General features: G+C 50.7%; 4 protein-coding genes across 4 annotated transcripts; all 4 read left to right on the top strand.

Annotated features, from left to right (window-relative positions):
• The first annotated feature begins 465 nt into the window (after positions 1-465).
• On the top strand, positions 466-12,534 carry LOC116235827 (solute carrier family 71 member 1-like). Its single transcript, XM_031604236.2, has 12 exons — positions 466-785; positions 3,227-3,322; positions 3,490-3,552; positions 4,678-4,805; positions 5,227-5,341; positions 5,905-6,123; positions 7,165-7,278; positions 7,638-7,709; positions 8,109-8,221; positions 8,372-8,469; positions 8,548-8,714; positions 8,805-12,534. The coding sequence occupies exons 1-12, from the start codon at positions 702-704 to the stop codon at positions 9,012-9,014; spliced, it is 1,479 nt and encodes a 492-aa protein (XP_031460096.1). The 5' UTR covers positions 466-701; the 3' UTR covers positions 9,015-12,534.
• A 943-nt stretch (positions 12,535-13,477) lies between these two features.
• On the top strand, positions 13,478-18,207 carry MADCAM1 (mucosal vascular addressin cell adhesion molecule 1). Its single transcript, XM_031604237.2, has 5 exons — positions 13,478-15,084; positions 15,573-15,839; positions 15,937-16,245; positions 16,534-17,157; positions 17,589-18,207. The coding sequence occupies exons 1-5, from the start codon at positions 15,036-15,038 to the stop codon at positions 17,711-17,713; spliced, it is 1,374 nt and encodes a 457-aa protein (XP_031460097.1). The 5' UTR covers positions 13,478-15,035; the 3' UTR covers positions 17,714-18,207.
• A 268-nt stretch (positions 18,208-18,475) lies between these two features.
• Positions 18,476-20,615, top strand: TPGS1 (tubulin polyglutamylase complex subunit 1). The gene is made up of 2 exons (XM_031604238.2): positions 18,476-18,872; positions 19,060-20,615. The coding sequence occupies exons 1-2, from the start codon at positions 18,523-18,525 to the stop codon at positions 19,589-19,591; spliced, it is 882 nt and encodes a 293-aa protein (XP_031460098.1). The 5' UTR covers positions 18,476-18,522; the 3' UTR covers positions 19,592-20,615.
• A 196-nt stretch (positions 20,616-20,811) lies between these two features.
• CDC34 (cell division cycle 34, ubiquitin conjugating enzyme) lies at positions 20,812-26,650 on the top strand. The gene is made up of 5 exons (XM_031604235.2): positions 20,812-21,140; positions 24,257-24,343; positions 24,917-25,014; positions 25,138-25,272; positions 25,736-26,650. Exons 1-5 carry the CDS (start codon positions 20,964-20,966, stop codon positions 25,944-25,946), a joined length of 708 nt encoding a protein of 235 aa, XP_031460095.1. The 5' UTR covers positions 20,812-20,963; the 3' UTR covers positions 25,947-26,650.
• Positions 26,651-27,288: the final 638 nt, after the last annotated feature.

The following is a 27,288-nucleotide window of genomic DNA, read 5'->3' on the forward strand; positions in this document are numbered from 1 at the left end:
CTGGAGGTGCCCAAACCCACAGCTGAGCACTGGGCACCCAGAGCTGGAGGTGAAGGGGAAACTCAGCCCACAGAGGGGCTGCAGGTCCTTCCAACCCAACCACGCCGCCGTTCTGATTTGGAACAGCCCAGGAACTTGCAGGAAGCACTGAACCCCCACTCAGTCCTCGAGTTGTTAAGGCATCAAGCGTCTCCTACATCACACCAGCCCATTAAGGGCGCAGCGCCAGGCCCAACGTTAATTAGCGCGGGTTAATTGCACGCTGCGGCGACCCAGAGCTTCCCATCGTGCCTTGCGCCGCCCCCCCGGCAGCTGTCTGACGTCACAGCACCGCCCCTCACGAACCTTCAAGCGAAGCACCGCCCCCTCGACCCCTACCAACCAATGAGACGACAGGCGGCGAGCGGAACAGCCAATGGGACGCGAGGATTCAGCGCGCGACAGCGGGGCGCCGGAAGTGACCGTCAACGCCATCGTCCGGGCGACGGGGGCGCGGCCGCGGGGCGGGAGGGGCCTCATGGCCGGGCCGGGCCGCCCGCCTTCCCCCGCTCCATCCTCCGCCTTTTCCCACCTCCCCACTCCGGGTTCCGCGCTCTGACCCCACCCGTTGGGCGAGGGTCCGAGCCGGGCTCGGCGCGACCCACCGCTGTGAGGATGGGGCAGCCGAGGAGGCAGGAGAACGGCAGCGGCCTGACGGCGCAATGACCGGCGAGAAGAAGAAAAAGAAGCGGCTCAACCGCAGCGTCCTGCTGGCCAAGAAGATCGTCATACGGGACGGGGCCGGCGTGAGTGGCTCTGGAGGGGGTGTCGGGGAGAAGGCAAATGGGATCCTGGGCTCCATCAGCAGAGGGGTGGCCAGCAGGGACTGGGAGGTGATTGTTCCCTTCTGCTCTGCTTTTGTGAGGCTCCATCTGGAGTACTGCGTCCAAGTGTGGAGCCCCCAGTATATGAAAGACAGGGAGCTGTGGGAGAGGGTCCAGAGGAGGGCCACAGAGATGAGCAGAGGGCTGGAGCAGCTTCCCTGCAAAAACAGGCTGAGGGAGCTGGGCTTGTTCAGCCTGGAGAAAAGAAGGCTGTGGGGTGAATCATTGCAGCCTTCAGTACCTAAAGGGAGCCTACAAACAGGAGGGGAGCCAACGCTTTGAAAGGGTAGATAACTGCAGGACGAGGGGAAATGGGTTTTAAGTTGAGGGAAGGGAGATTTAGGTTGGACGTCAGGGGGCAATTCTTTACAGAGAGAGTGGTGAGGTACTGGAACAGCCGCCCAGAGAGGTTGTGGATGCCCCGTCCATCCCTGGAGGTGTTCAAGGCCAGGTTGGATGGGGCTCTGGGCAGCCTGGTCTAGCATTAGGTGGGAAGGTTGGTGGCCCTGCATGTGGCAGGGGGTTGGAGATTCATGATCCTTGAGGTCCCTTCCAACCCTGGCCATTCTGTGATTCTGTGACCCTGCTGGATGTCAAGCATCTCCAGGCCGCTGTACTGGCAGCTGCTGGTCCCACAGACCGGGTTTCGGGTGGGATGGGGTGTCTTTGCCTTCCTGATCCTCCTATGGATGCAGCTGCTGCTCTGATCCTATGGGGGTTCTGTTCCCATGGGTGTGCATGGGAACTTGGGGGTGTTTCCTGGTGTAGGGAGCTTGCTTTGGCAGGGAGGTTGAACTCTGGAGGTCCCTTCCAACCCTTACGGTTCTGTGATTCTGTTTGTGGTGTCATCATATGGCAAATTTGCCTTAGGGTCTGGGTGAAACGTGTGTTTGTTTGGAGGGTTGTGTGAGGAGCTCCAGGCATCGCTGCTCTGTACTTGGAATGGAAGTTCCAAGCAGTATGCCTGGTAAATGGCAGCTCAGAGAGAGGCACACCTGTCCCATAAGAGGCATAAGGTGGCAGTGAGCCCTTCTTGTGCTCCTGGTCATCAGTTTATCCAGCAGGCTCCCGGTGATCTCTTTGTATTTTGTAGCTGCACATCCAAGAGGAGTGGCCTTGTGGGGTGACTCCAAAGATGAGTTCTTCTCTATTGCTTAAGGAGTGGAACAGGTTGCCCAAGGAGGTTGTGGATGCCCCGTTCCTGGAGGCATTCAAGGCCAGGCTGGATGTGGCTCTGGGCAGCCTGGTCTGATGGTTGGCAACCCTGCACATAGCAGGGGGTTGGAACTGGATGAGCATTGTGGTCCTTTTCAACCCAGGTCATTCTGTGATTCCGTGAGTGTAATGCAATGAGGTGATTGATGGGTGGATTTCTGCATCTGCTGCGTGATGAGATGGGCTGTTAGTTTTGTTTCAGTTGTGATAGAAATGGTTGAGAGAACACAGAGAGAGGAGATGAAAGCAAGAGAGGGCTGCTGTCTTCTGCAGAGAGACTGTTAGGTGAGTGGAACGAGGTGGGTTTGTGCCACCCTGGGCCTTCTTCCTCTGCTACAAACAACCGTCTCACTTGCGTGCAATAACACTGACTGCTTTGAGTTTCCCTAGGGCAGGGTTGGTGCCTCTTGGCTCTGTGCTGGTGACTTGATTTCTTCTTTTAAGGAGACTTTTTGTTGAGTTGAAATCATTCTGTTGCTAACATGAGAAATGAGCTCTTGTGGAATGGAGTGTGTTGTGCTACTGAATGTTTGGTCTGTGCAGTTCTCTGATGTAATTCAACTGAGGTTTTCCCCTTGTTCCTCGTGATTTGTGTTACTTGTGGGCTCATGACTTTGTAAGTGTGTCCTGTGTGACAGGAGATAACCTTCTGGGCAGGCAGCTGAACAAATGCTGCCTTAGAAGTGCTGAGAGAGATCTTTAATGAAAGTAAGATAAGCAAACTCTTCAAGGCTTCTTTTTAAGCTGATGTAAAGGATTTGCCTTTTCCATCACAATGAACAAATTCAGCACTGAGGGCTAAACTCACCTTTCCAAAATTCTGGAGCCTCTTCTGAGCTGTTGCATCTACTGCTGTCAAAATAGGCAGTGAGGGTCCATGTCAAAGCTCTTTAAGGTGAGGGTTGGAAGGGTGATATGTTCAGTTGTCTTTAGGGAAGGCTTGATGGTATCAAAGATGCTCTTTGAAAGGGAAGAAAAGAAAGAAACCAATGGGCTTTATAGGACAGGTAAGGATTGGTAGATCCAGAAGGAGTCACCCTGGATGGGGGGAGAGCTTCAGTCAGAGCTGACATTTTAGCTCCCAACCAAATGTATTTATCCCAGACCAGGATGTGCATATCTTTTTAATTAGAAGCTTTGTTTTGCAGCGACAGGGGATTGGAGAGCCCAGTGTGTACCACGCAGTGGTGGTGATTTTCCTGGAGTTCTTTGCCTGGGGTTTACTGACCACTCCAATGCTGACGGTGAGTGATCATCCTCTTGTAGCTGAAGGTTTGCTTTGAGATGTTTATTTCCTTCCCGTTTTCCCTGTATTGTGTTTTTAGAGGCAGCTGTAGCCACCGGTTGCCTGCAGGAATGGAAACCCTGTACAAGTTGCTAGCATTCTTTATTTTTATTTCTCCTCCTGTAGGTGTTACACCAGACTTTTCCTCAGCATACCTTCTTGATGAATGGTCTGATTCACGGAGTCAAGGTAAGGGCTCTTCCTTCTGCTCTCCTGGGTGCATGTAATGAAATCTAACCAGTACCTCACTTTCATTTAGTCTGAGTTCAAAGCAAGAAGTGGCAAACCATGACATTTGCTGATCAGCCAGTATTTGATGTCCATATTTAATGTTGGGGTGCTCGCTAGCAAACCTAATGGAAAATGAAGGATTGATAGGACATAAAATTGGGTAGTTTGTGTAGTAGACCTTACTGAGAAGAATTAACAATGTGCTGCTTGTTAGCATCTGTTTGGAGCTGTAACAAATGTGTTTCAGCTGAAAGCATTCTAAATCTTTATGATATCAGCCACAGAACCAAATTGAGGAGAAAAGAAATCAATGACATCTGAACTTATCAGTAAGGGAAAACTGAAATTGGACTGGCCTTAGTGGGTTCTCATCAGAGAAAATAAAGAGTGTGCTGTGGTGTGGTAAATGGGCTCGGTGACTAGACCAGAGTCCCCAGAGCAGAATTTGAGGCAAAAACAGTGAAAAAGCAATAGCCAGGTGTTCTGACTCAGAAGTGAGACAAGATGTGTTGCTAGGCCACGGTTCTGGCAAAAAAGATCTCAAGAAATAGCATCAGAGGGGTTCCCTTCGCTGTGTGTCGGGCTCTCCATGGTATGCTTAAAGACTATTCCCTGCTTATCTCTGCTTTGGAAGACACTGAAAGGCACTGAACCATTTTATTTGTGCTTAATGGTTTTGGTTTCTCATCAGGTCTGACTCGTCTCCATCTAAAAGAGAAAGCTTTCCCTAGGTCTATAGCAGATGTTAATATGACAGAGCTGTGCCAGTATCTTTTTAGGTAGTGGCATGGCAGCTCCCTGCTGCACAGGGGTGCCTGGGAAGACCACAGCTGCAGGCTGAGCAGCTGCAGGGAATGGGAAGTGGTTGGATTATTTAGCAGCATCTAGCTGCTCAAGGATTTTGTTTTCCTCACTGAAAATGTGAGCAACTTAATGAACTGTTACGTTTTGGGAACGTTGCCTGCTTGTAGGAAATAGGAATGGGTTCTTTATCTTCAGATGTTGTCTCCAAAATCTCTTGCTGTTGATAATTAGAGAGAAACCCCTCAGTCAAACTCTGTCATCTTTTCTGTCTTTTCTTAGGGTCTGCTTTCTTTTCTAAGTGCCCCATTGATTGGTGCTCTCTCTGATGTCTGGGGCAGGAAATCCTTCCTCCTCCTCACTGTCTTCTTCACATGTGCACCAATTCCCCTTATGAAGATCAGTCCGTGGTGAGTTTGTTCTTGTTCAAACTGAGTGGTTCTGAGAAGAAGAGCGAGTGTGAAGCTCAACAGTGAAGGATTTGCTGGTATTGCATTTGGAGATGAGGTGGAAGTGTCTGTCCAGTAAAGAAGGAGCCTGGGCATGTGGCCTTTCCTCAGCCTAGAGACTGATTTATTTGTCCAGTTCTTCCAGAGGGTTCAGTTTCAGGAAGAAAAGCTTTATTGCTTCACCTGGTAAAACATAAGCCATAACATGAAGGGAAAATAAGTCATAAAACTTCATAGGCTACAAGCCTGCAGCTCAGTGTTGCTGAGTGCTTCATGATGCAGTGAAATAAGATAAACTGGAGGAAGAATATGTTGGGGGTTGTAACTCAATTTCTGCTATGTAGCTGGTCTCTAACTCTACCTTTGGTAACATCTGTTTCAGGTGGTATTTTGCTGTCATTTCCATGTCTGGAGTCTTTGCTGTCACCTTTTCTGTGATTTTTGCCTACGTTGCTGATATCACACAAGAGCATGAACGCAGCACAGCATATGGCCTGGTAAGGAGCTTAATAACAGGTTCATCTATTGAAGGAAATACTTGGGGTCTGACTGTTAGGACAGGTGTAAAATTAGGTGGGAGGCTTACAGACATCAAGCTTGAGGGCAATATCTGTGACAAGATGATACAAGCTTTGCTAATGTTAGTCTCCGTGTTCTTGCTTTTCTTTGAGCACTGAGAGAGCAAGCTTATCTCTATGTTATCTGAACTCCAGCTGTATTGTTGCTTGGCTTTTAAATCAGCCTGGTCTGTCAACTTCTTTGCACAGTTAAAGAGGTCAGACCATGATGCTGGTGTGCATACAAGTAGCCTGTGGTTGTGCCCTTCCTATGGAGTTATTGGAAGCACCATAACCAACATGAGCTGTTAGGATAGCTTTAATTGCCTTTTGCTAGAACTCAGCCTGGATGGCACCAAGCAAACATGCCATATGCTTGTGTACAAGAATCCCCTTGGATTGCCTCCTTCCAAGATGGCAAAATTAATACCCTTCAGTTACTGTGGAGGAGAAAATAAGCTCTGGTCAGAAGAAGCTGCGTTATTCATCTTTTATGCTTCTAGGTGTCAGCTACGTTTGCTGCTAGTTTGGTCACAAGCCCAGCAATTGGTGCATACCTTTCCCAAGCCTATGGTGATACACTAGTAGTTGTGCTAGCTTCAGGTGTTGCTTTGCTGGATATTGGTTTCATCCTGCTGGCTGTGCCAGAATCTCTGCCAGAAGAGATGCGCCCTGTCTCCTGGGGAGCTCCAATCTCTTGGGAACAAGCAGACCCATTTGCTGTAAGTAATCTTGCTGCTGTTTTTCTGCACTCTGGTGATATTCGTGGGTGCTGTATTTCTGCTGTTTTCTCTCAAAAGAAAGATGCATTCCACAAAAGATCAAGGTGAATGCTGGCAAAGATACAGTGTTTAACTGATAGCAGATTGCATGTATATAAAAGTAACTTCTCTCTTGCCTGACGTGGCTGCATATGTAAAGTCTTAAAGCAAGAGCATCTCTTGGAGGAAATGTGCTAGATGTATTAAATATCAGAAAATCATAGAATGGCTTGGGTTGGAAGGGCTACTCTCAGGGAGTTCTTCTCCCACTTTACATACCTGGGATTACCCCAACCCAAGTGCAAAACCTTACACTTTTCTTTATTGAACCTCGTTATGTTCCACCTTTAGAGCTTATCAAGTTCTCTCTGGGTGATATCACCATTGGTCAGTCTATCCAATACCTGAACCAGAAAGTTATTGTGGATCCAGGAGTATCACATTGTAGTCCTCACTTGTGGTATTTCACTTCTGTGAATCATCCCATCACAATAAGCAGTAAGATCATAGCTTTCCAAGTGCACCATGGTTTCTACTTGCTGCTGCAATATGAATTACTTTACTTAGTAGTAGAATTGTTTCAGGAGAAGTCTTGCGTGTCCCTGGCTTCTTAGGGACTTGCTGATGGTGGTGAGCTTTGCAGTTTCACCTCCTCTGCTTGCTTGGAGAACTATGTTGGCAGTCTGAGGGAACAAAAATTGGGCTTAAAAGCAGTTGGCCATAAATGTAAGAAACTAAAAAGCAAAAATTCCTCATTCTAAGGTGTAAATAGATATAATTTTGTGTCTTGTCTGTGACAGTGTTCACATCTTCATCTGGAATGCTAGGTATTTGCTGTTTATGAACAGAAGGCATTTACAGAGGGCTGTTCTGAGTAAACAAGTGTGGTCTTATCCAAGCATTCCCTTTTTGCATGTGAGATGGTAACTTAAACACTTTTGTTTACCCTGGACAGTATGCAATAGGTTTTAACTTTTTTTTTTCCCCTCCTCTTTTCTACAGTCTTTGAGGAAAGTGGGTCAGGATTCTACCGTGCTGCTCATCTGTATCACTGTCTTTCTCTCCTATCTTCCTGAAGCTGGCCAGTACTCCAGTTTTTTCCTGTACCTGCGACAGGTCAGTGTACTGTGAGCAAGGAAGGCTCTGAATGCACAAACCCAGCCTAGAAATGTTCTCTAAGCTGCATGTCCATAGGAACCTAATGTTGGCCAATGGCTTAATGAAGCTGAAACCATAAGAAATAGTGACATGTTCCAGCTTTCCTAAAAAAAAATAATAATAACAAAAAAAAAATAGATGTGGGAGCCTCTTGATCACTTTGTGTTTTATTCCAGTAAGGTAGAGGAATGTACAGTTGATTAATGTTTAAGGAGCTGATAAGCAGTGTCAGTAAATGTTAGTGACACTGTTGGAGTGGTTTTGGTTGTATGGTGCACATCTCTTGCCTGAAGAATCCCTTCTTGGTGTTTTCACAGGTCATTGGTTTTTCCTCAGAAACTGTGGCAGCATTTATTGGTGTTGTTGGAATTCTCTCTATACTGGCTCAGGTGAGAACTGATTTCTGCCTATGATCTAAGAGTCAGGTTATGGGCAAGTGCTAAACTTCTGATCATTTGGATTAATGACTTGTCAGAATCCCTGTGGCTACTCAGATACCATCAGTACCACTTACAGCTACCTGTGATCTCTTGTCTTTTCTTCTGGGTGTAGCTGTTGTCAAGTAATAACAAACTGTGGAGTGGCCCTGTGTTGCTCTGTAAAACATCATAGATTATGCTCTGATTGCTATAAAAAGGGACATGCTGGTTTCTATGAGAATGTGATCAGAATGGAGGAGTGCCTGTGCGTGGCAGAGCAATCTCATGGCAGCAAGAGTTCCCTCTGATTCCTATTCTTCAGTGTGTTGTTGTCTCTCTGCTCTTACTTTGTTTTTCTTTTACTTTCAGACAGTAGTCTTGGGAATTCTCATGCGTTCAATCGGAAATAAAAACACCATCCTGCTGGGACTAGGCTTCCAGATCCTGCAGCTTGCCTGGTATGGCTTCGGATCACAGCCTTGGTAAGAGTTTGCCCATCTTTCGTTTCTCCCTCCGTGGCTCTGTGACAGGTCTCTGTCCCCAGCAGAGGGAGATGCTGCTCCACATGCAGTGCTGGTTTATAGCAGCTCCTTGGGAGCTTCCTTCCTGACTGCTGCCCCTTTCTCTCCAAGGATGATGTGGGCAGCAGGGGCTGTGGCTGCCATGTCTAGCATCACCTTCCCAGCCATCAGTGCCATGGTGTCTAGGAACGCAGACCCTGACCAGCAGGGTAAGTTCAATTGCTTACTTGTTTCATGGGCAAATTCATCCTAGCAGCACTCAGGTCACAAATATTTTCTGTCCCCAGGTGTAGTGCAGGGGATGATCACTGGAATTCGGGGTCTGTGTAATGGCCTGGGGCCAGCTCTCTATGGCTTTGTCTTCTATCTTTTCCATGTGGAATTGAATGAAATGGCTGAGGTGGAAACTTTGGGTAAGGCCTCCAAAACCAACATGGCCAACCCAACGGATGAGGTAATCTGTTCAGTTTTATCATTCAGTTTTTGCAGTGCTTCTTCTGATATTGCCTTCAGCATTAATCATTCCTTTGTTTTTTTCCTACAGAGCAGCATTATCCCAGGGCCTCCTTTCCTGTTTGGAGCTTGCTCTGTCTTGCTGTCGCTCCTGGTGGCCTTGTTCATTCCAGAACACAACCTTACTCTGAGATCAGGCAGCCACAAAAAACACAGTAATGGAGCCCAGACCCACACCCACAGCCCACAGGCTGGAGCTTCGGATGGCAAGGAGCCCCTGCTTGAGGACAGCAGTGTATGAGGTTGGGAGAGAAGGACCTGGCTTGTGTCTCAACTCCAGATCAAAGATGGACTTAGTTGGGGTTTGGGGAGAGAGGGTGGGAGGCAAGAAGGAGCGAGATGAAAGACTGTACCACGAGCAGCTCACGAGAAGGGAAGTGGTTTCCCTTCAAGCCAAATATACTCAGCTGGTGCAAAAATTGAATTGTATGGTCTGGTGCTGATGGAAAGGGGAGATACAGAACTGCTCTGCATGAAGGGATATTTCTTTAAAGCAAACCTGCCCTTGTTGTGAACACTGAACTTCATGGTGTGACCTGCCAAATACTCAACTCGTCAGTGAAAAATTAAGGAGCTAGCATTGTCTGTGTTCTAATGTGAACTAATTCGTGTGCCAGCCAGAATAAAACAAGGCATCTGTTACATTCCCCCATCCCCTTACATAATTGGTACTCGATGCTGATCCCATTGCAGCTGAGTTGGCTGACCTCAGCCTGGGGGAGGCCGAGAGGCTGCACTATGCAGCCCATACTGTAATAATACAGCAAGGAAAAAGTGTGCATGGATGAAGAACAGATAGCATAGTCACCACCTTGAGGATCTGATGAATTTGTCCATTTTGGCCCAGGTGATGCTTACTTAGACAAGAAATTGATGCTGTCCTGAGCTCAGAAGAGAGAACGGGCAGATGGAAGGCAATTATATGAATTACAAATGCTTAGGTGGTCAACGTTGGTGTTTTTCATGGAGGTTTCTGTTGCTTTTGTGTTGGCTTTTTTTGTTGTTGTTACGCTGATGTAACACTTCTGTCTGTCACTACCTCCATAGGAAGTAGGTAAAAGAATTTGGGGGGGAGGAGGGGGATTTTTTTTCTGGAAGTGGAAAGGTTGATTAGAAAATAGCTTCTTAAGAAGCAGGAGAAAGAAGTGAACTCTGCTAAGCACTTTGTCAAAGCGTGGCTTCCTGAGAGTGAGGTCAGAGAAATAGCTGTTGAGCACTTTTATGAAGCATGTTGATTTTTCCACAGACTCTTCCCATCTTGATATTAAAACCAGATAATGAGCGTGATTTGTTTTTCTCAGTCCAAAGGAGCCTGATGAGGGTTGCAATTGCTTTGAATCTGCAAGTCTGTATTCCACGTAGCATTTCTGAGCCCCTCTCTGAAGGCTTTCGTTTTGCTGAAGAATGAAAAACTGCAACCTCTTCTGCAGGGTTCAGCTCTGCTTAGAAGAAGAAACAGAAACTCTGAGTGCTGTGAAAGAAGCTGAGGTAGATATGGGGAACGCTTGGTTGTTTATAGATGCATAGAGATAGTGAAGTGAGCAGGAAACAATTGTATGAGTCAGAGCAGAAATAATGGCACTGGGGAAGCAAAGAGCAAACTGGGGGCACTTGAGGAATGTGTTGCTAAGGGGACTGTGGATACAGTGGCCAAAAAATAGTCCCATCTCAGCATGGGGTATCCATACAGCTGTCGTGGAGATCACTTCTCTGTAGGTTCAAGACAGTAATTTAAGGGAGAAAGACCAAAAGGGATCACTGTCACTTCATGTCTTGGTTCTTTGCAGATGGGTAATTGTATTTGGTGCTGATCCTGTGCAGCAGTGACCAAAATGCTGTTTGTCTCTGTATTTATATCAGCCAGACAGCCCTGAAGATCTCAATGCCCTGGAGCACAGCAGGCATTCCTATGGGAGTTTGCTTCACTCGGGGTGCCTGCTTGAGGGTTGTGAAGGGGATATGAGGCTTCATAGCTTTTGACCTCTTCTGTGAGCTTGTCAGTGGGAGAGCTGGTTCGTGGTGATTGAACAGATGGAGTTCTGCATCTTCATGTGCATCCCTTAGGAGCCTAACAGTATAGAATCACTGCTTGCCTTGAATGAAGAGCATCGTGTAGGTTGACCAACTTTCTGGACCAGTTAGTTAGTGGAGGTGGGCATTTAAGTGAAGTAATTCATCTTCTGTTTACCAATCATTTTGGCTGGTACTTAAATCCTGTAATAAGAACTGTAAGAGCAGCTGATTGCCTGTGCAGAGAGCAGCTGTCTCAGACACTGAGGTTTTGCTTATGCAGCTTTAACTGTGGGACTGGAGAAGGTATCAGCAACATGTGGAGGCTCCAGTTTTCTCTCTGCCCCATGTTTCCAGACCTTTTTGGGATAGGTTGCACTGTGGATGCACAGCACACACCTTTCCTGAAGAAAATCCCCTCACTTTAACTTCTAGGCAGCAATTCCAACTCTGTATTGCTTACAGAAAGAGCTTTTATTCGACTGGAGCTTCACCAGGTAAATCTGGTGCTTTGTTTGTTTGCACTGTATTAAAATGAACTCAAGTAGTTACGTCCCTCACATGCAAATGAATTGAAATTAAACACTGAATAGTTACCTCATTCACACTCAAAGCTTCACAGGTTAAAATAGAACAGAACGTTATAAAACCAAGACGAGCATAATTTATATTATATAAAATATATAGATATATAGATATATTTTTCAAAGTCCTTTCCTATTAATGATAATTTATTCCACCAAGGTCTCTTCCCAACCTGCCAGGGTCTGCAATGCAGGCAGAGGTGGCAAAATGGGGATGATGGGTGTGAGGTGCTCCCAGTCCCACAGTGCTGAGGGTGCAGATGTTCCCTGGAGGGCAGCAAGCCTGCTTGCCTTCCCTGCAGATGCTGCTTGTTGTTATGGGCATTGGAAGCAGATAGGGATTTGTTCTCACGTTTCTGGAGTTCCCTCAGTTGGGTGGGGGGGTTTCTTGACCCTGCTGTAACCCCTCTCTCCCTGTTAGGCATAGGGATGTGATCCACCATTCTGCCTTTATGTGAGAGACACTGCCTCGAGCCCAGCAGTGGAGGAGCTGAGATTACTGGACCTGAATGAAGAATGTGCCTAATTCTGAAGGGCTGGTAATTCTGCAGCGGTCGGTGGTGGAGGCTGAAAAACCTGTAGAAAGCATTGAGTTAGCGTTGCCAAGTTTTGTTATTTTCTATGGAAATGCAACTTTTTGTAAAAGAGCCTTTTCTGTCAATCCCATTAATTTGCTATGTGATGTCTGAGCCTGGCCAGTCACCGTTCTGCAGTCAGTTACACTTCAGGTTGGTTAACAGCAATGCCCCAAACGTACAGCAAAAAAAAAAAAGAGCTCAGCTGCCCTTCCTCTGCAGCTCCAATGTTAACAGCAGCAGTTCGAGTGAGTTTATAAAGCTGATCTTGTTGCATTAGAGAAACTGAATGCATTAAAACCACCGCTTGCCCTTTTGCTGTTACCTTTGCAAAGGAATCACTTTGAACTTCGTTTTTATTCTTCCATTTGCACTTGAATTGCTGCTAACATCTTTCAAGTGTGGGCACACAGCAAGCCTACGTTCATTGGAGAACGGCTCTAAGTTTACTATGGTGTGCATTTCTGTATCTCTTTTGTTAAGTTAACATTGAAATGTATTTATTTCAGTTCAAGTTTGTGTTCAGCACTGGCTAATCTCTCCTCTGATGGATTATTTATTAAACTGCTGCATTCCTGTTGCGTTGAAGCTCTTTCTTCTGATCTGTTCCAAGTTGGATTCGGGGCTTTTGGAGTCTGTGTGTATTTCTGGATGGTGACTGCTTGGGGCTGGAGTCCACATGTGAGGTTCTGTACTGATCTCCATGGGCACAAATCCATCTGGTTGTTGATTTTCACCAATTTCTTCCAAACTTGTGTTCTAGAATGAAAAGTACACGAAACCAATTCACGTTCAACCTGATTCTGGAACATCTATGTGGATCTTTTCATGGGAGCATTAGAACAGCTTCACAGCTCTCACTGCTTTGATGCCTGAAGATAAAACACGCTGAGCTGAACCTCTGCTGCTTGCCTTACTCATCCAACAAGAAAGAGACCTCCAGGCTGTATGTCCAGGGTAACACTTATGGTACCAGGTATAATTTGGGGTTTGTGCAAGCTGGGATGGCTGTCTGCAGTTCAGCTCCATGCACAGCAACCATCCCTGTGCACCAGCATCCCCATGGGGGCTGTAGAATGCAGCTGTCAGCATCCCAACCTGCTGCCCCCATTTCCAGGCAGGCTTCATTTAGATCTTATCTTACCCATTTCAGTGGGGTTTTCAGGATCATACTAATGTGAACAATGTAATCACAAGTAGTATAAACAAATCCAAATCAGATCCTTTGATGGATGGCCAATACTCTGTAATGAGCTGGAAATACGAGCCCTCTATTATAAACGATGTTGCTTTTCATATTTATTTCCTCTGGACTTTTGAGCTTATTGTGTTATTTTTTTTCCACTGTTACCTAAAGGGGGAAAAAAGACCCTCAGCTTTTATCAGCATCAGTATGCTGGAGGGAGAAGGAAATCATGTACGTTGCGAGTCCAACCTTGAACTCCAGCAATGTGTTTGTAGATTTTGTTTTTTTTTTTGGTAGAATGTTTTGTTTTTTCCATTTCTGAAAGAGTTTAAAGACAATTTAGACTCTCAATCTGCTTAACAGTAAACTTCAGAAGGACTTTGGGCTTTGCCAGCTCCCCTAAGCGTGGTCTTTCACAGTCATAGAATGGCTTGGGTTGGAAGGGACCTCGAAGTTGAAGTTCCAAACCCCTGCTGCAGGCAGGGCTGCTGACCACTGGATCAAGTACTGGAATAGAAGCATCACCTGTGTGCTCTTCCAGTGTATAAGGATAAAATCCACTAAAGGGAAAAACTGCACAAGCTGTGGGGTGATGGGATGCTCGGGGATGAAGGTCTGAGAGCTGCCACAGGTAGCTGAGGGGAGATGGATTTTGGGCATGGAGGTGCTTTGAGGTTTGAGCTGCGAGGGTGGGAGCGAGGAGGAGACCCTGAGCTCACTGCTGGGAAGAGCTTGGCCCATGCAGAGCCTTATCCTATGGAGGAGACCTGGGCATTTCCGCAGCAGGGCTGGGTCAGGACCTCATGGACAGACTGCAGTAACTGCTGGAAACTCCGGGAAGCAGCTCTGTTAACACAGGATGGACAGAACAAAACCCTGCAGCCACTAATCACCCTGATTTCAGCTGAATGTGCACATTCGGGTGGCAGTTGTTTACAGAACTCTTCCCCTGCCCTGTCTGACAGTTCCCAAACGGAGCAGCACATCCCATACCCGGAGCTGCTTCTCAGGAGTGTTCCCGTATGGGAAGCAGCTCCTAATGGGAGATGTGGGGAATCACACATCCCTTCCCTCAACCCTTTGGCTCCTTCCTCAACCCGAGTACAATGATGGGCTATGATAAGCCAGAATGGGCCCAGCTATTTTCATAGAGCTGGGTGTGAGGATAAAGTTGTGATGCCAGACATGAGGAGTGGCTCTGTGGCCATGCATGCTGTGGGGTAGACAGCCCTATCAGGATACCTGCTTTTATCCCTAAAAATGCTCTCTTTAGCTGATGGTTCCAGCCTTTGTGCTCAGCACAGAAAGAGACAGTTTGCCTTGGAGAGAGGGCAGAGTGCTGTGTGATGTGTATTTGGTGGGGAGATGCCCAAGAAAGTATCCCTGGTAGGAGATAAAGAGGAGCCTGGCAGAGGAGGCAGCTTAACCTCCTATTGCTCTCAATCTCTTGACAGAAGGATTCAAATCCCTGTCATTTAAGGATATTCTTGCTTTCTGGATGATGTGATATCCAGACAGCCTTGCTCACCAATGCCAGGTGAAGTGCAGAGGGAGCTGGGATGGAACCAAGTCCTGGCCTGAATGGGGCTGTCAGGGGGGGTGAGAGGCAATGGGAGCCCTGCAGGGTCAGGGGATCCCATAAGCAAAGGGTCGTGTAACTGGGTGGGCACTGAACACAAAGTCAAATGTGAAACCCTTTCTGGAAATACCCCCACTGATGGGAAGGCTGTGGGGCCCCCGGATGTTGCTCACAAGGGGTGGATCTTACAGGGTGTTAAAAAGGGCTGAGAACGGGGCTGGCAACCAGAAGAGGAAAACCCCAATCAGCAGCACACACTCCAAGCAAGAGGGAAGGAAGGAAAACCACCATTTGCTGCTGCTTTGCCCTGCAGCCAGCTCCGTGGGTGATGGAATTGGCTCCTCTCCTCTTCATCAGCTTGCTGTGGGGCTGTAGTGGTGAGTGCCTGATCCCTCACCCAGGCTGTGTGAGTTTGGCTGTGCTGAGATCCCAGTGCTTTTGCTCTGTGTGCTGCTTTTAGTGCTCCTTCTCCTTGCTTCTCAGCTCTGTGCCCATTGTGATGGAGCCCGTGGCTGGCGTGTGAGTGATGCTATATGTCCCTGCTCCAGTGCACTACCCTGCTGCCAGGTGAGCAGCAGCACTGGTGAACAGTGAAAACTGCAGGGAAAAAAGTGTTTGGGGTCATTTCCAACAAAATAGCTGAAAAGTCTTGGTGGTAAGGAGTACAATCAGGAGGTAATGCCTGCTATTTGGCAGACCTTGGCTGGATTTTGCCAGGGAAACGTTGGCTCGAAGCTGTGCCCCTCGTGGTGGTGAGAAAAGAGCTGGGTGGTGCCTGAGTGTGACTAAACCAAAATCCCGTTTGCTTTGTTCCTTGGTGTTTGTCCCCTCTTCTGACCCCCTCAGTCCCTTCTCCTTCCCGCAGGGCGGCCGACCAACAAACTGGTGGTGGTGCCAAAGGAACCAGTGGTGCAGTACGGGGATGAGGTGCAGCTGAACTGCTCACTGCCCTGCCCAGACGGCACCGTGCAGTGGAAGGGGTTGGACACCAACCTGGGCAGCATCGACACCTTCCTCACCCACAGCATCCTGAAGATCAGCAGCGTTAAAGTGGCCACAGAGGGGATCAAGATCTGCCAGGGCACCTGCGGTGACAACAGCTACCAGAACACTGCCATCCTGAAGGTCTACTGTAAGCAGCATCCCCACCCCTTCTCTTGGGGGTTCCCCCTGCTAAGTCCTTCAATTCCCTGGAGATTCACACCTTCCCACGGCTGTTTCTCTTGTAGCTCTCCCAGAGATGCTGCAGCTCAATGTGGACCAAGCACTGATACCGGGGCAGCCATCCACCCTGCACTGCTCAGCCTTGCACGTGTATCCCATCATAGGGCTGCAGCTCACCTGGTACCGGGAGGACAAATTGCTGATAGATCAATTTGAAGAAACAGAGACCGATGAGGGACTATTTGATGTTGTGACCACAGTGCAGTTGTCAGGGGAGGACGTGACAGAAGGGGTTGTGTTCAGGTGTGAGCTGACGTTGAGAATTGGGTCAAAGACCTTCACCCGTGTAGCATCCATTCCTGTGAGCAGTAGGGGTGAGTACCAGGGATTGAGCTGGAGAGCTGGGTTCTTACAATGCTCCCACTGCTGGAGCCCTCCTCCACTGTCTGGCATTGCTTAAAACAGGAAGGGTAACAGCTTTCCCTTCTTGTGCTGTGCTGTGAACCTCCTGTCCCTGCTGCCATGCTGATTGGTGCTGCTCCCTGCTCTGGGGATGCTTTGCTTGTGCAGGATGGGCAAAGGTGGCTATCACCCCCTGGGGACAACATGCCACAGTGGCACCATCTGCCTCTGAAGCCACTTATGATCCTCTGTTTTCACAGCTGTTACGGAGCAGTCAACAGCCATAACCACATCCACAGAGAGCCCCCACACCACAGCAACCACAATGGTGACCCACAGCATCACTGAGCCTGCAGCCACCACAGTTCCATCCCCAGAACCACACGAGCCCAGCACAGCCCTGAATGCTGTGTCACAGAGACCTGAGACCCCCACAGAGTGGGCTGCTGCATCCAAACCCACCCTACCAGAACATCATCAGGACCCTGCAGTGGGCACAGCATCGCTGCATCTGGACAGCACTGCAGCCCCCAGCACGGACACTGTGAGCCCTGCAGTCACACAGGGTGGGACAACTGTGCATGGCAGCAGCCCAGGCTCCCACGTAACAACACCCACCTGCAGCTTGCAGATCTGGTCGCTGCCTCCCAATGGGACACGAGGCAGAGCTCTGCGCATTGAGTGCCAGGCACAGTGTACCCAAAATGCCTCCGTCCGTTGGCTGCACACCCCTGTGGCTCTGTCCCAGTATCGGGAGGTGGCAGTGGGCAGTGGTTCCACGCTATGGTTGGACCGGGTTGAGCCCCATCACCAAGGCCACTATCAGTGCATCCTGCTGGGTCGCCATGCACAGGCAGTCAGCATGCAGCTGGTGGTTTCTGATGGTGAGTGGGGGGGGGGGGTCTGCAACCCCCATCTTGTCCCCCCTGCATGCATGCATGCATCCCTTGGGCTCTGCTGCAGCCATGCTGGGTGTTACGCTCACTGCAGCTCTCTGGTGCATTAGGGGAGCTGATAAACAAGAGAGTGACTTTATACAGGGGGAGGTAGTGTTAGGACAAGGGGGAATGGCTTTAAACCAGAAGAAAGGAATTTTAGGTGAGATATGTTCTAGCAAGAGGTGGTGAGAACCTGAAGGTGCCCAAGGCCATGGATGGAGCCCTGGGCACCATGAGCTGGTGGGGGGCACCTAGCCTATGGCAGAGGGGCTGTGAGGGCTCTTCCAACCCTACCATTGTCCGATATGATCAAAGCTGGGGAGCTGCAGGTGTGGGAGGTGGGCCTGCAAACTCATGTCCTTCTTGTGTCTTTGCAGATATATCCAGCTCCATCCCTCCCATAGCCATGGGCACAACGTTCTCACTCCTGGGACTGATAGTGACTGGTATCGTATCTCGTCGCCTATGGAAACGATTTAAATCACATTACGATCTGTCCTAAGAGCGGATTCCTTCCCATCAGCTCCTGCCATCCTCCTTTCTGCCCTTGGCCATGCAAGAAGCTGAGCACCTATAAGCCAGGCAGCCCAGCTTCAGCATAGGACCAGCAGAGCCAGCAGGGTGCGGGCTGCTCCCTGCCAGACCCCAAAAGGAGCAGCTCCAGCCCAGGGGCTGCAAGCATGGAGCTGGCCGAGCTGCTGCTGCATTCCTTCACATCAGGAGGGCACTGAGAGTTCCGTGCGTGTGTGAGCAGGGCTGGCAAAGGGCGGTCTGACCCATGGCTGAGGCTGCTGCTGCCTGACCAGTGAACGAGGCTGTGAGGGATGGGCAGGGCTGGCATGGATGGGGCTGTGCTGGCCTGGACCTGCAGCCCCCAGTGAATCCCGCAGCACAGCAGACACTCGGTGCAGCCCTCAGGCTGTAGGTGATGGGATGCGTGGTGCTGGGTGGGTGCGCGTAACAGCAGCATGACTTTCAATAAAAGTGCTTTATTTTTATGTTTGTGCTCTGACTCGGTCCCCACACGGCTCTGGTCCCCTCGCAGTGCTGCGGGGCGCGTTGCCCGGGGTGCCCGCAGCCGCTAAGGAGCCCCGCATTCACTGCAGCTCCCCGAGCCGCGGCTCCTTGCCCATACTCAAGATGGCGGCCTACGGCCTCGCCCAATGGCGGCTCTCGGCACCATGGCAACCGCTTTCCGCTCGCTGATTGGATGCGCCGGGAAATAATGGGGGTGGACCCCACGGCCTCCTCGCCCACGGATTGGCTGCCAGTATTCAAGATGGCGGCACAGGCGCTTCCCGCTTCAGCGGAATGGCGGCGCACCAAGATGGCTGGGACCCGCCTTCGCCGCCTGCAGCGAAGATGGCGACGTACGAGAAGCGGCGGGCGGCGGCCACTCCGACCGCGGCGGCGGGCAGCGGGCTGGGAGACGAGGAGGAATTCCTGCTGCAAGCTGACGTCACCGCCATGGTGCGGGAGGCGCTGCTGAAGGTGCTGGAGGCGCGGCCCGAGGAGCCCGTCTCCTTTTTGGCCGATTACTTCGAGCGGTTGGTGCTGGGCAGCTCCGGCGCAGCGGGCGAGGCGGCCGCAGAGCTCTCGGCGCCGATGCAGCGCCTGTCCCGGGCGCTGTGGTACGTGCGCTTGGCTCACCACTCCCACAGGTGCGGACCACAGTCGAAGGGGAGCGGGCGGCGGACTACGGCTCCCGGCGTGCCCCGCGGCAGCGGCGCCTTACTCGTGTCCTGCCGGGCGCGCGGGGCACGCTGGGAGTTGTAGTCCCGGAAGGGGGGAGGGGTGCCGTAAAGCGGCTGCGGTGTTGAGGTGGTGTTTTATCCCGTGTTGCGGCAGGACGGCGTTCAACAACAACATCAGCACGGCCTATGAGGTGCTGGGGGCCGGCGGGCGGCGGCGGAGGCTGGGCGTGGATGGGCGGCTGTACAGCGAGCTGCTGCGGCGCATCTGTCAGCATGGGGACGCACCCCAGGAGGTGGCTGCTGCATTGCTGCAAAGGGTGCAGTGCCGGGACCACGAGGCTGTGCCTTTTGATGTCTTCCGTTACGGCGTCCTCACCTGCTTTGTGCTGCTGGAGTTTGTGACCAAGGCACGGATGCTGTATGATGTCCTGGATAACGGTACCGGTGTGGCAGACAAGAGTGTCTGCCAAGCTGTCCTGCGTACGTTGGAGGAGGCACTGGGAGCCAGCGGTCTCTCCGTGCCTGTCCGTTATCTGGAGGCAGGCTCCAGGTTGGGGCCAGACTGCTTGGCCTTGGCCATGGACCGGGCGCTGCATGAGAGGAAGCTCAGCACCACTATGAGCAGAGAGGAATTCCTGAAGAAAGCTACGGCCTTATTTGTTGCAAAAGTGAAACCTGTTGAGTAATGTCCAGGTGGGAACAACATTTGCTGGATTCCCTACGTGGTTCAAACAGCACTTTGTGTTGAGGAGAAGGCTCTACTCCCTGAAACTGGCTGGGCAGCGAGGCTTGGGTGAGCAACTCAGGTGAGCCCTGAGTCTGCTTGTTGAGAGACTGCTGATTTCCATGCTCCATTTCTTGCTCTGAGCAGTACCAATGCCCACTCACCTCTAGAGCTTGATGTTCCCATGTCCTGGTGTGCCTCTCCTGAATGTAGCTCCTCTATTTCCAGCTGGCATCAGTAAGCCTTTTTTTTTAGGCAATAAGTGGGAACTGTAAACTGTAAGGCAGTTTTAATAATTAAAAACAACACAGAATTAACTCTGGGTCAGGATCTCCAGCTATCCTGTGGTGCCATTCTAGCCCTGACGATGCTGTGTTTGTGCAGCTTCAGTGGGGAGCTTTGCCTTTACATTTGGGTTGTTTTCATCCCTACCTCTGAAGTATGAGATGATGCGTATCTACCTTGCAGCCTATTGTGAGGGGTCGGAGGCAAACACAGGGTTGATGTGAAGCATGAAATAAAGTATTACTTGATAGACAAAATGTTTTAAATGCAGAGAAGATAAGTGGCTGGGAGGAGCTGCTTGCTGGTGCTGGAAAGCTGTTGGCAAGCAGCTGTTCTCTTTTCTTGTTCTGTTTACTAAACCGCCTCCAGTTCTGCAATCCAGATGCTGGAGATGAAGGTTCATACTTGAATGGTCATTTTCCCAAGGAAAACTGTGGAGTGCTGCTGTTGTGGGACTTATAGCACCAAAAGACAAAAACAAACTTAATTCCTTTAGAGGTCGCTTTGCTTTTGAGGTGTGTTGAGCCATACGAGTATTTATTTGAATTTATCTCTTTTAATTATGCTGTGCAATGGTTGATTTACAGTCAAATATTAAAGCTTTTTCTTATTTTTAGTTTCCAGTTTCTTTACTGCTTGGCGTCAACGGCAGCAGCGTTCAGAACTGAGGCGGTTTGTTAAAGGCGCACCTGGCACGTTAACCCAACGCTGCCGTCACGTGGTCCCTCAGCGCGGAGGCTGCCGGGAAATGGCCCCCAGCCCCGCTCTCCCATAGGCGGACGGCGTTGTGGGGGCGGGGCATCTAGCAGGCTCCGCCCCCTCCCCTGATACAACGTTTTGATAGGTTGGCGTTGCAAGGGGGCGGTGCCTGTGTAGGCCTCCGCTGTACGAACTACAGCTCCCGCGATGCATTGCGCGGCTGCGCTCGGACCGGCGCGCGGAGCTGCCGCTGTGTCCTCCTTCCCTTCGCCCCCCTCGCGCTTTCCTGCGGCCGCTGTTGAACCTACGCAAGTCCCCGGCTTCAATTGCGGCCTACCCGGCTCGTCGGGATGGCGCGGTCTGTCGTGCCCAGCTCACAGAAGGCGCTGCTACTGGAGCTCAAAGGGCTGCAGGAGGAGCCCGTGGAAGGGTTTCGGGTCAATTTGGTGGACGAGGGGGACCTGTACAACTGGGAGGTGGCCATCTTCGGCCCCCCTAACACCTACTACGAGGGCGGGTATTTCAAGGTGAGCGGTTGGGAGGCACAGGGCAGCCTGCAGCGTCGGGTGAACCGGCGTCCCGTGGGGAAGAAGCTGTGTTGGCACGGAATGCTCGGTGTCTGGGTTTGAGCTGAGGAGGTGGGGGTTAGGAGAGGGTAAAGGAAATGTGTTCTGTGGGAGGGATGCAGGTGTGGGAGAGTCGAGGGGAGAGACCTGAGGGGAGCGGGGAGGGCCCAGGTGTGGGTTGTGGTGTGAGGGAGCAGTTGGGGGTGGCTCAGGGCAGATGCCAGGGAGCGTGAGGGGTGTTGGGGGCCAGGGAACTGGCCAGGCTTGTTGCTGGGGCCTTTGGATACTTATGGAGTTGGGCTGCTTTTGGGGGCCTGGCAGGAGGAGCTGCCAGCAGGGGAGAAGGGAGCTGAAGTGCTGGTGTTTGCTGCCAGACTGCACGGGAATTCTTGTTGTGGAAAGGAGCTTTTGGCACTCCCAGAAGCTGCTCCCCTCTTCCCACCTTGACCTCTGCCTGTGGATGTGGGAGAACTTGGGATTGTGTGTTCCCTCTCCCAGGCATCACCAACGAGCCAGGAGGGAAGGGACAAAGGACTCTGTGCTGTGTGGGATGCATGACTCAGGCAGCTTTGGCGTAGGGCAAATATTGTGTTTCTTTTGGGGTTTTGAGTGCCTGGCATGTCTGTGCGCAGTTCCTGTAAAAGGAATGTGTGTACACGTTCTTCCCAGTTGTTGTGCAACCTGTGTAGCTGTTTTCTTCCTCTTCCTGCCTCCTCTGCTCAGGCTGATTTGTTTCTTGCTCTGCTGGCAGGGTGGGGGTGTGCCCAGGTGAGTCACCATGAGGGTCATCAAGTCTGATGCTCCAGAGTGAGGTTTCCTCTCTTCACTGACACATTTCCCTGTAGCCTTTACCTGAGGCTCTGGACTCTTACATTTCAGCAGCTCGTGCTCCTGTTTTGTGCTGGACTGTTCCCAGGCTCAGCTCTGTTAAGTGGTGATAGAGGAGACCTATGTGAGAGAGGGCAGTGACAGCATCTGCACGTTCACATATAGCAAAGCACAGCTTCATCCAGAGCCCCCTTTGGGAGTGCTTTGCCTGTGGATGGTTTTGTTCTTGTCCTCGAACAACAAAGGGGATTATTCTGCCAAGTTCAGCTGTTTGGCCCCAGTGCAGCACAGGCCCTGGTGTTGTTTGTGCTGCCGTGGGCCACGTGGAGCTCTGTGTGCACACAAAATGTTGTTAACCCCAGCTTCCATTCTCTCTGCTTCTTTCCACCCTTCTGCGTTGCATAGAGCAGAGCAGGCAGATGAAGGGCTGGAAGAAATGGGCTTAACGAGGCTCCCATGACCTGCACTGAGGTCAGCTTGTGGCAGAAGACCCAGCCTCCTCTGTGAAGTGCCATGGAGAGTGGCAGCAGATGGACAGATGTGGGGCTGGGTTGCTGGGATGCGACCAGATGTCCCTCTATGCTGATCCTTTAGTGGCTGATAGCTGGCAGTGCAGTTTGGCAGTGCTGTGTATTCATAAGGCTGTAATTCCAGAAACAGCCAAAGTGTCTTTTGCAACGACTGCTCTGAACAGGGCCTGCACTGGGTTTGTAGGTCTTTTTCTAGAGAGGGTGAGAGCGATGATCCCCAGTTAACACTGAATTTTTGCTGAGCAGAGCCACTTCAGTGGCACTGTTGCTTAATGTATCTAACTCCCAAATTTTCATTTACAACTAATATTCCGAGTTCCTGTGTCTTAAAGCTGAATTTCAAGTTGTTTTTGTTGTTATTATTTCTGACTGTTGATTTTTCTTGTAACAGTGACTAACCCTCATTCAGGAAGTTTGCTTTCAGAGCCTGGAAATGCCCAGAACCCAAATGTGGCTGTTAGCCCATTCCAGGGAGGATGAAGATGCCACCGTGCTCCTCTGCACAGTGTAGACTTGCTCAAAGGCCAGCAGTGAGTCTGTTCTCTTGGCCTGCCTTGATCAATTCATTCATGCAGGCCACTGCCTGCAAGAGAGCCTGCTTGGTGTTCTGTTGTCCCTGCTGGCAATGGACGTGGGCCGCTGCGTGATGTTCATCCACACTTATTTTTAGTGCCTTATCTATGCAGCATGGCTGGTTTAGACTTGGTCTCTTTTTTCACTGTTGATGAGCTATTTTTAGAGGTTCACTGTGTTACTCAGGGCGCCAAACACCCGATGCCTCTTCCCTGTTAAGCTCTGAAGGGTAAACACTCTTCTTCCTCGTTGCTCAGTTGTAGCTGTGCCCTTGTGGCAGGAACAGAAGAACAGCTTGGGGTTCATAGTGCTGGTTTTGTTTGGATGCGTTGCCTCAAGTCCCATTTACCCCCCTGCAAACATCCAGCCCTTGCATCACTGTTGTTGATCACCTGGAAGCTGTGTTGTTGCCCACCGTGGCTGAGCCAGGTGGAACAGACAGACCTGCACATCAGGGCACCGGTTGCAAAAGTAGGGAGGATGGGGAATGCTAGCAGAGGGTGGAATTTGTTTCTCCAGGGTTTAGGTAAGAAAAACATCCGGGGAGTTGCCCATGTTGCCTGTTTGTTTGCCAAGCAGCTTGGTTGCTATTTCTGCTTGGAACATGTGACCAGTGCTCGGCAGCTTTTCTGTCCCCTCCAGTCTGCAAACTCGTTTCAGGCTTTGCTTTGCCTTTAAGATGAGCCTGCCCACCTTGGTGGCTGCCTCCCCTCTTCTCAGCACTGTTTTCTTCCTGCTGTAGCCAAGCATCAGCATTCCACTCTTAGCAGAATCAATGTGATTGTCGTGCCAGCAGCCTCTGGACTCTGCAGCAGTTTGCTGACTGCTCGTGCCTCTGCTCTCACTTGTCAGCCTGCTTCTCCTCCTTGATGTGATGGAAAGAAAGGAGGCTTGCTGACTGCAAACACGTGGGCCTTTGGGGTTAGGCCATGCCTGAGAAGTGGGGTGGCTGGGCCCTGGTCACCCACTAGTGGCACAAGGAAAGTAATTCACCTCCTAGTGGCCGCCAGCCAGCGCAGAGACTGTATCTGCAGTGCAGGGGGGTTGACAGAGGCTTTTTTACCCTGGTGGTGGTAGGAGTTATGTGGCTTCTTTCCCTTCCTTTTCAGAAACTGATAGTGATGATTTTGTATCATTTCCTTGCAGGCCCGTCTCCGATTTCCCATCGACTACCCCTATTCTCCCCCTGCGTTCAGGTTCTTGACCAAAATGTGGCACCCCAACATCTATGAGGTAGGTGGGACAGTGTGAGAGCTGCTTGTATAGACAGGGAAAGATGTGTCTATGGAGCCCTTGTCACAAGCACAGCACTGGAAACTCTGCACCTCTAGAATTTAGTGTCTGGTATTGGAAACGCATCTGACTGAAACTTTTAGGACAGCCTGTCCCCTATCCTGGAACTGATTCCAGGTTAGTCAGGCTTGAGGGCTCCATGCTTATGCAGCTTGAGCCAAGGATTGATGCAGAGCGGTGGCTTGCTTGACCCCACAGCAGTGCAGCTGCTGTCTGAAGCCATCGAGGAGCACCAGGAGAGCTGCGCCACGTTTTCAGTGTCAGCTGGTGGCTTGGCAGCCCCATCTGTATCATACCAGCAGTCTCAGGGTGCTAATCCAATGCCTGAGAGTGCAGACAGCGTGTGGTAGGGACAGCCCCTTTCAATATCCCATCCAAAGTAACAGAAGCACAGACTGGGGCTTCCTCACATGGCTTAAGCCAAAGGGAAGAGCAGCCAGGGTGCTGGGACAGAGGGTGAGCTGCTTTTGGAGCAGCAGCCCCTACAGATGCTATTTTTCTGTATACTTTCAGACAGGTGATGTCTGCATCTCCATCCTGCACCCACCAGTGGATGATCCACAGAGTGGGGAGCTGCCATCCGAGAGGTGGAACCCCACACAGAATGTGAGGTACGGGCAGGGCTGGGGAGAGTGAGTGAGTGGGGACCCGTGGGAGGCTGCTGGCATCCGTTGGGTTGCAGGCAGCTGCTGACCTGCCTTGGCTCTTATTTGCCTCCGTCTCTTGGCTGCCAGGACCATTCTTCTGAGCGTGATCTCACTGCTGAATGAACCCAACACTTTTTCTCCAGCCAATGTGGATGCCTCTGTGATGTACCGCAAGTGGAAAGAGAGCAAAGGGAAGGATAGGGAGTACACAGACATCATCAGGTGTGTGGGGAGCTGGGCTGAGACCCAGCAGCACTCCCGTAGTCTGGAGAGGGCTTACTGAGCTGTGGTTGTGTAGTACGTGGGATAGTGAGATCCTGAGGGCACAGCCTGTTCAGTCTTATCTTCAGGCTGGTTGGGTAGAAGGATTCTGGCTCTGAGCGTGGCTCTCAAGGAGCAGTTTGGCTGTGTTACGTGCCCAGCTTTGTTGCTGATGTGAGCCCTGGATCTTTTCAGCCCTAAAGCTGAGGGTGTGGTTATGCAGCACTGCATTGCTGCCAGGTCTGTGGTTTGGGACTGGCCAGCCTTGGCATGGCAAGAGGGGGCCCTCAGAGCATGAGATGCTCCCAGTCCTGTGTGGTGAGCATGAGCTGGTGCACAAGAGGGAAAGAGTGCTGTCAGCTGCATCCCCAAGCTGTGCTGTGCAAAACCCCTGTCCTCACCTCACCTGCTTCTTCCCCTCCAGAAAACAAGTCCTGGGAACAAAGGTGGATGCTGAGCGGGATGGTGTGAAGGTCCCCACCACACTGGCAGAATACTGCGTGAAGACCAAGACTCCAGCCCCAGATGAGGGCTCAGACCTCTTTTATGATGACTATTATGAGGATGACGAGATGGAAGAGGAAGCAGACAGCTGCTATGGTGATGAAGATGATTCTGGCAACGAGGAATCTTGATGGCCCTCTGGCACTGCAAAAAGTGCTGTAAACTACTGAATTTTACCTCAACTAGGATGAACTGGTTTGAATTTAGGATCTGTCAGCCCTGAAATTAACTCTACCTCACAGGGAGACTGTTCTGCTGTTGTAAAGGAAGCCCCACTGCTGTCTTTGTAGGGAAGAAGAATGTGAAAAACAGAAACAAACCCTATTTTATAAAGTCACTGAGTGGGGGTGGGTGGGAATGGGAAAGTCGTGTTGGGGGCATTTGCAAATGCACAGAAACCAGGGAGCTTGTGCCTCTGGCTGGGTTGAGGAGTTATGGGGAAGCTGGAGTTGACTGCCCCTTGTTTGGACATGATCAACTCTTTTTGTGGAGGCTGTGAAGCTGGTGAGAGGTTGCTTTGGTAGGAAGCATGTAAGATTTGGTGTGGCTTTCTACAGCCATTAAGCTGTCCGAATGGGAAGGGCTGCAGGGTGGGTACAGCTGCCCCTTCCCTGGGGCAAGGCTGTTCTGCCTGGCTTAGGACTATCCCTTGTGGGACCCTTCTTCTGCCCTTCCCACACTGCTAGGGCACAGGCCTGGGCTGTTTGTAGCTTTTAACTAGTTAAGGGGATGAGATAGTTTGGAGTCTTTCTGCTTCTGTTTTGTTTTGTTTTGTTTTTTTCTCTTTTTTGGAAACTATTTAATAAAGTACTTTAAGGGAACAGCTGTGTGGGTGCCTGAGGCCAGATTTGGGTGAGTTCAAGGATGTGTCAAAGGCTGCATGTGGGGCTGGGGGGGTTCCTGCAGTAAGCCTCATCCCTCCTTCTCTCTGTTGAGCAGGTAGGCTTTAACTGAGAGTTTGCTGGGCTCAGGCAGCTCTATGTGCCCCAGACCTGCCCAGGCAGCACCCATCTGCCTAAACTTGGAGCAGTGCCCTCTTGCTGCCTGGTTTTTTGCTGGCTTCTCTTGATGTGGGTGCAGCTGGGCAGCACCCCAAGCCTGCAGGCCAGGAACAGCTGGGCTGTGTGCCTTGGCTGGGGCTGTGTTGGCTTCTGCCCTGCTCCGACCTGTGCCTCATTGGGCTGGGCTTGGGGGGGGGGGGGGAAGAAAAGCATTGCTGCTCATTTCTTAGGGCTGGGGCCTCTGTGCCCCCCGCCTCAAATCAGTAATGAGCAAAATTTCCCCTTGCCTGACATTGTGCAAACCGGATAAGGATTTGACTGAGTGCTGTGCCTGCACATGGTCAATGCACGTGCGTTGCTGCCTTAGGAAATCAGGTTAAAAGGTGGATAGGATTATTATCACTTCAGTAGGGCTAGCACAGGGCAGCAGCACCAGCCTGAGCTGCAGCTTCCAGATCAACCAAACCCCTTC

This window comes from Phasianus colchicus, chromosome 28 (genome assembly GCF_987193195.1).
Source record: "Phasianus colchicus chromosome 28, bPhaCol1.hap1.1, whole genome shotgun sequence".
NCBI classification, from domain to species: domain Eukaryota; kingdom Metazoa; phylum Chordata; class Aves; order Galliformes; family Phasianidae; genus Phasianus; species Phasianus colchicus.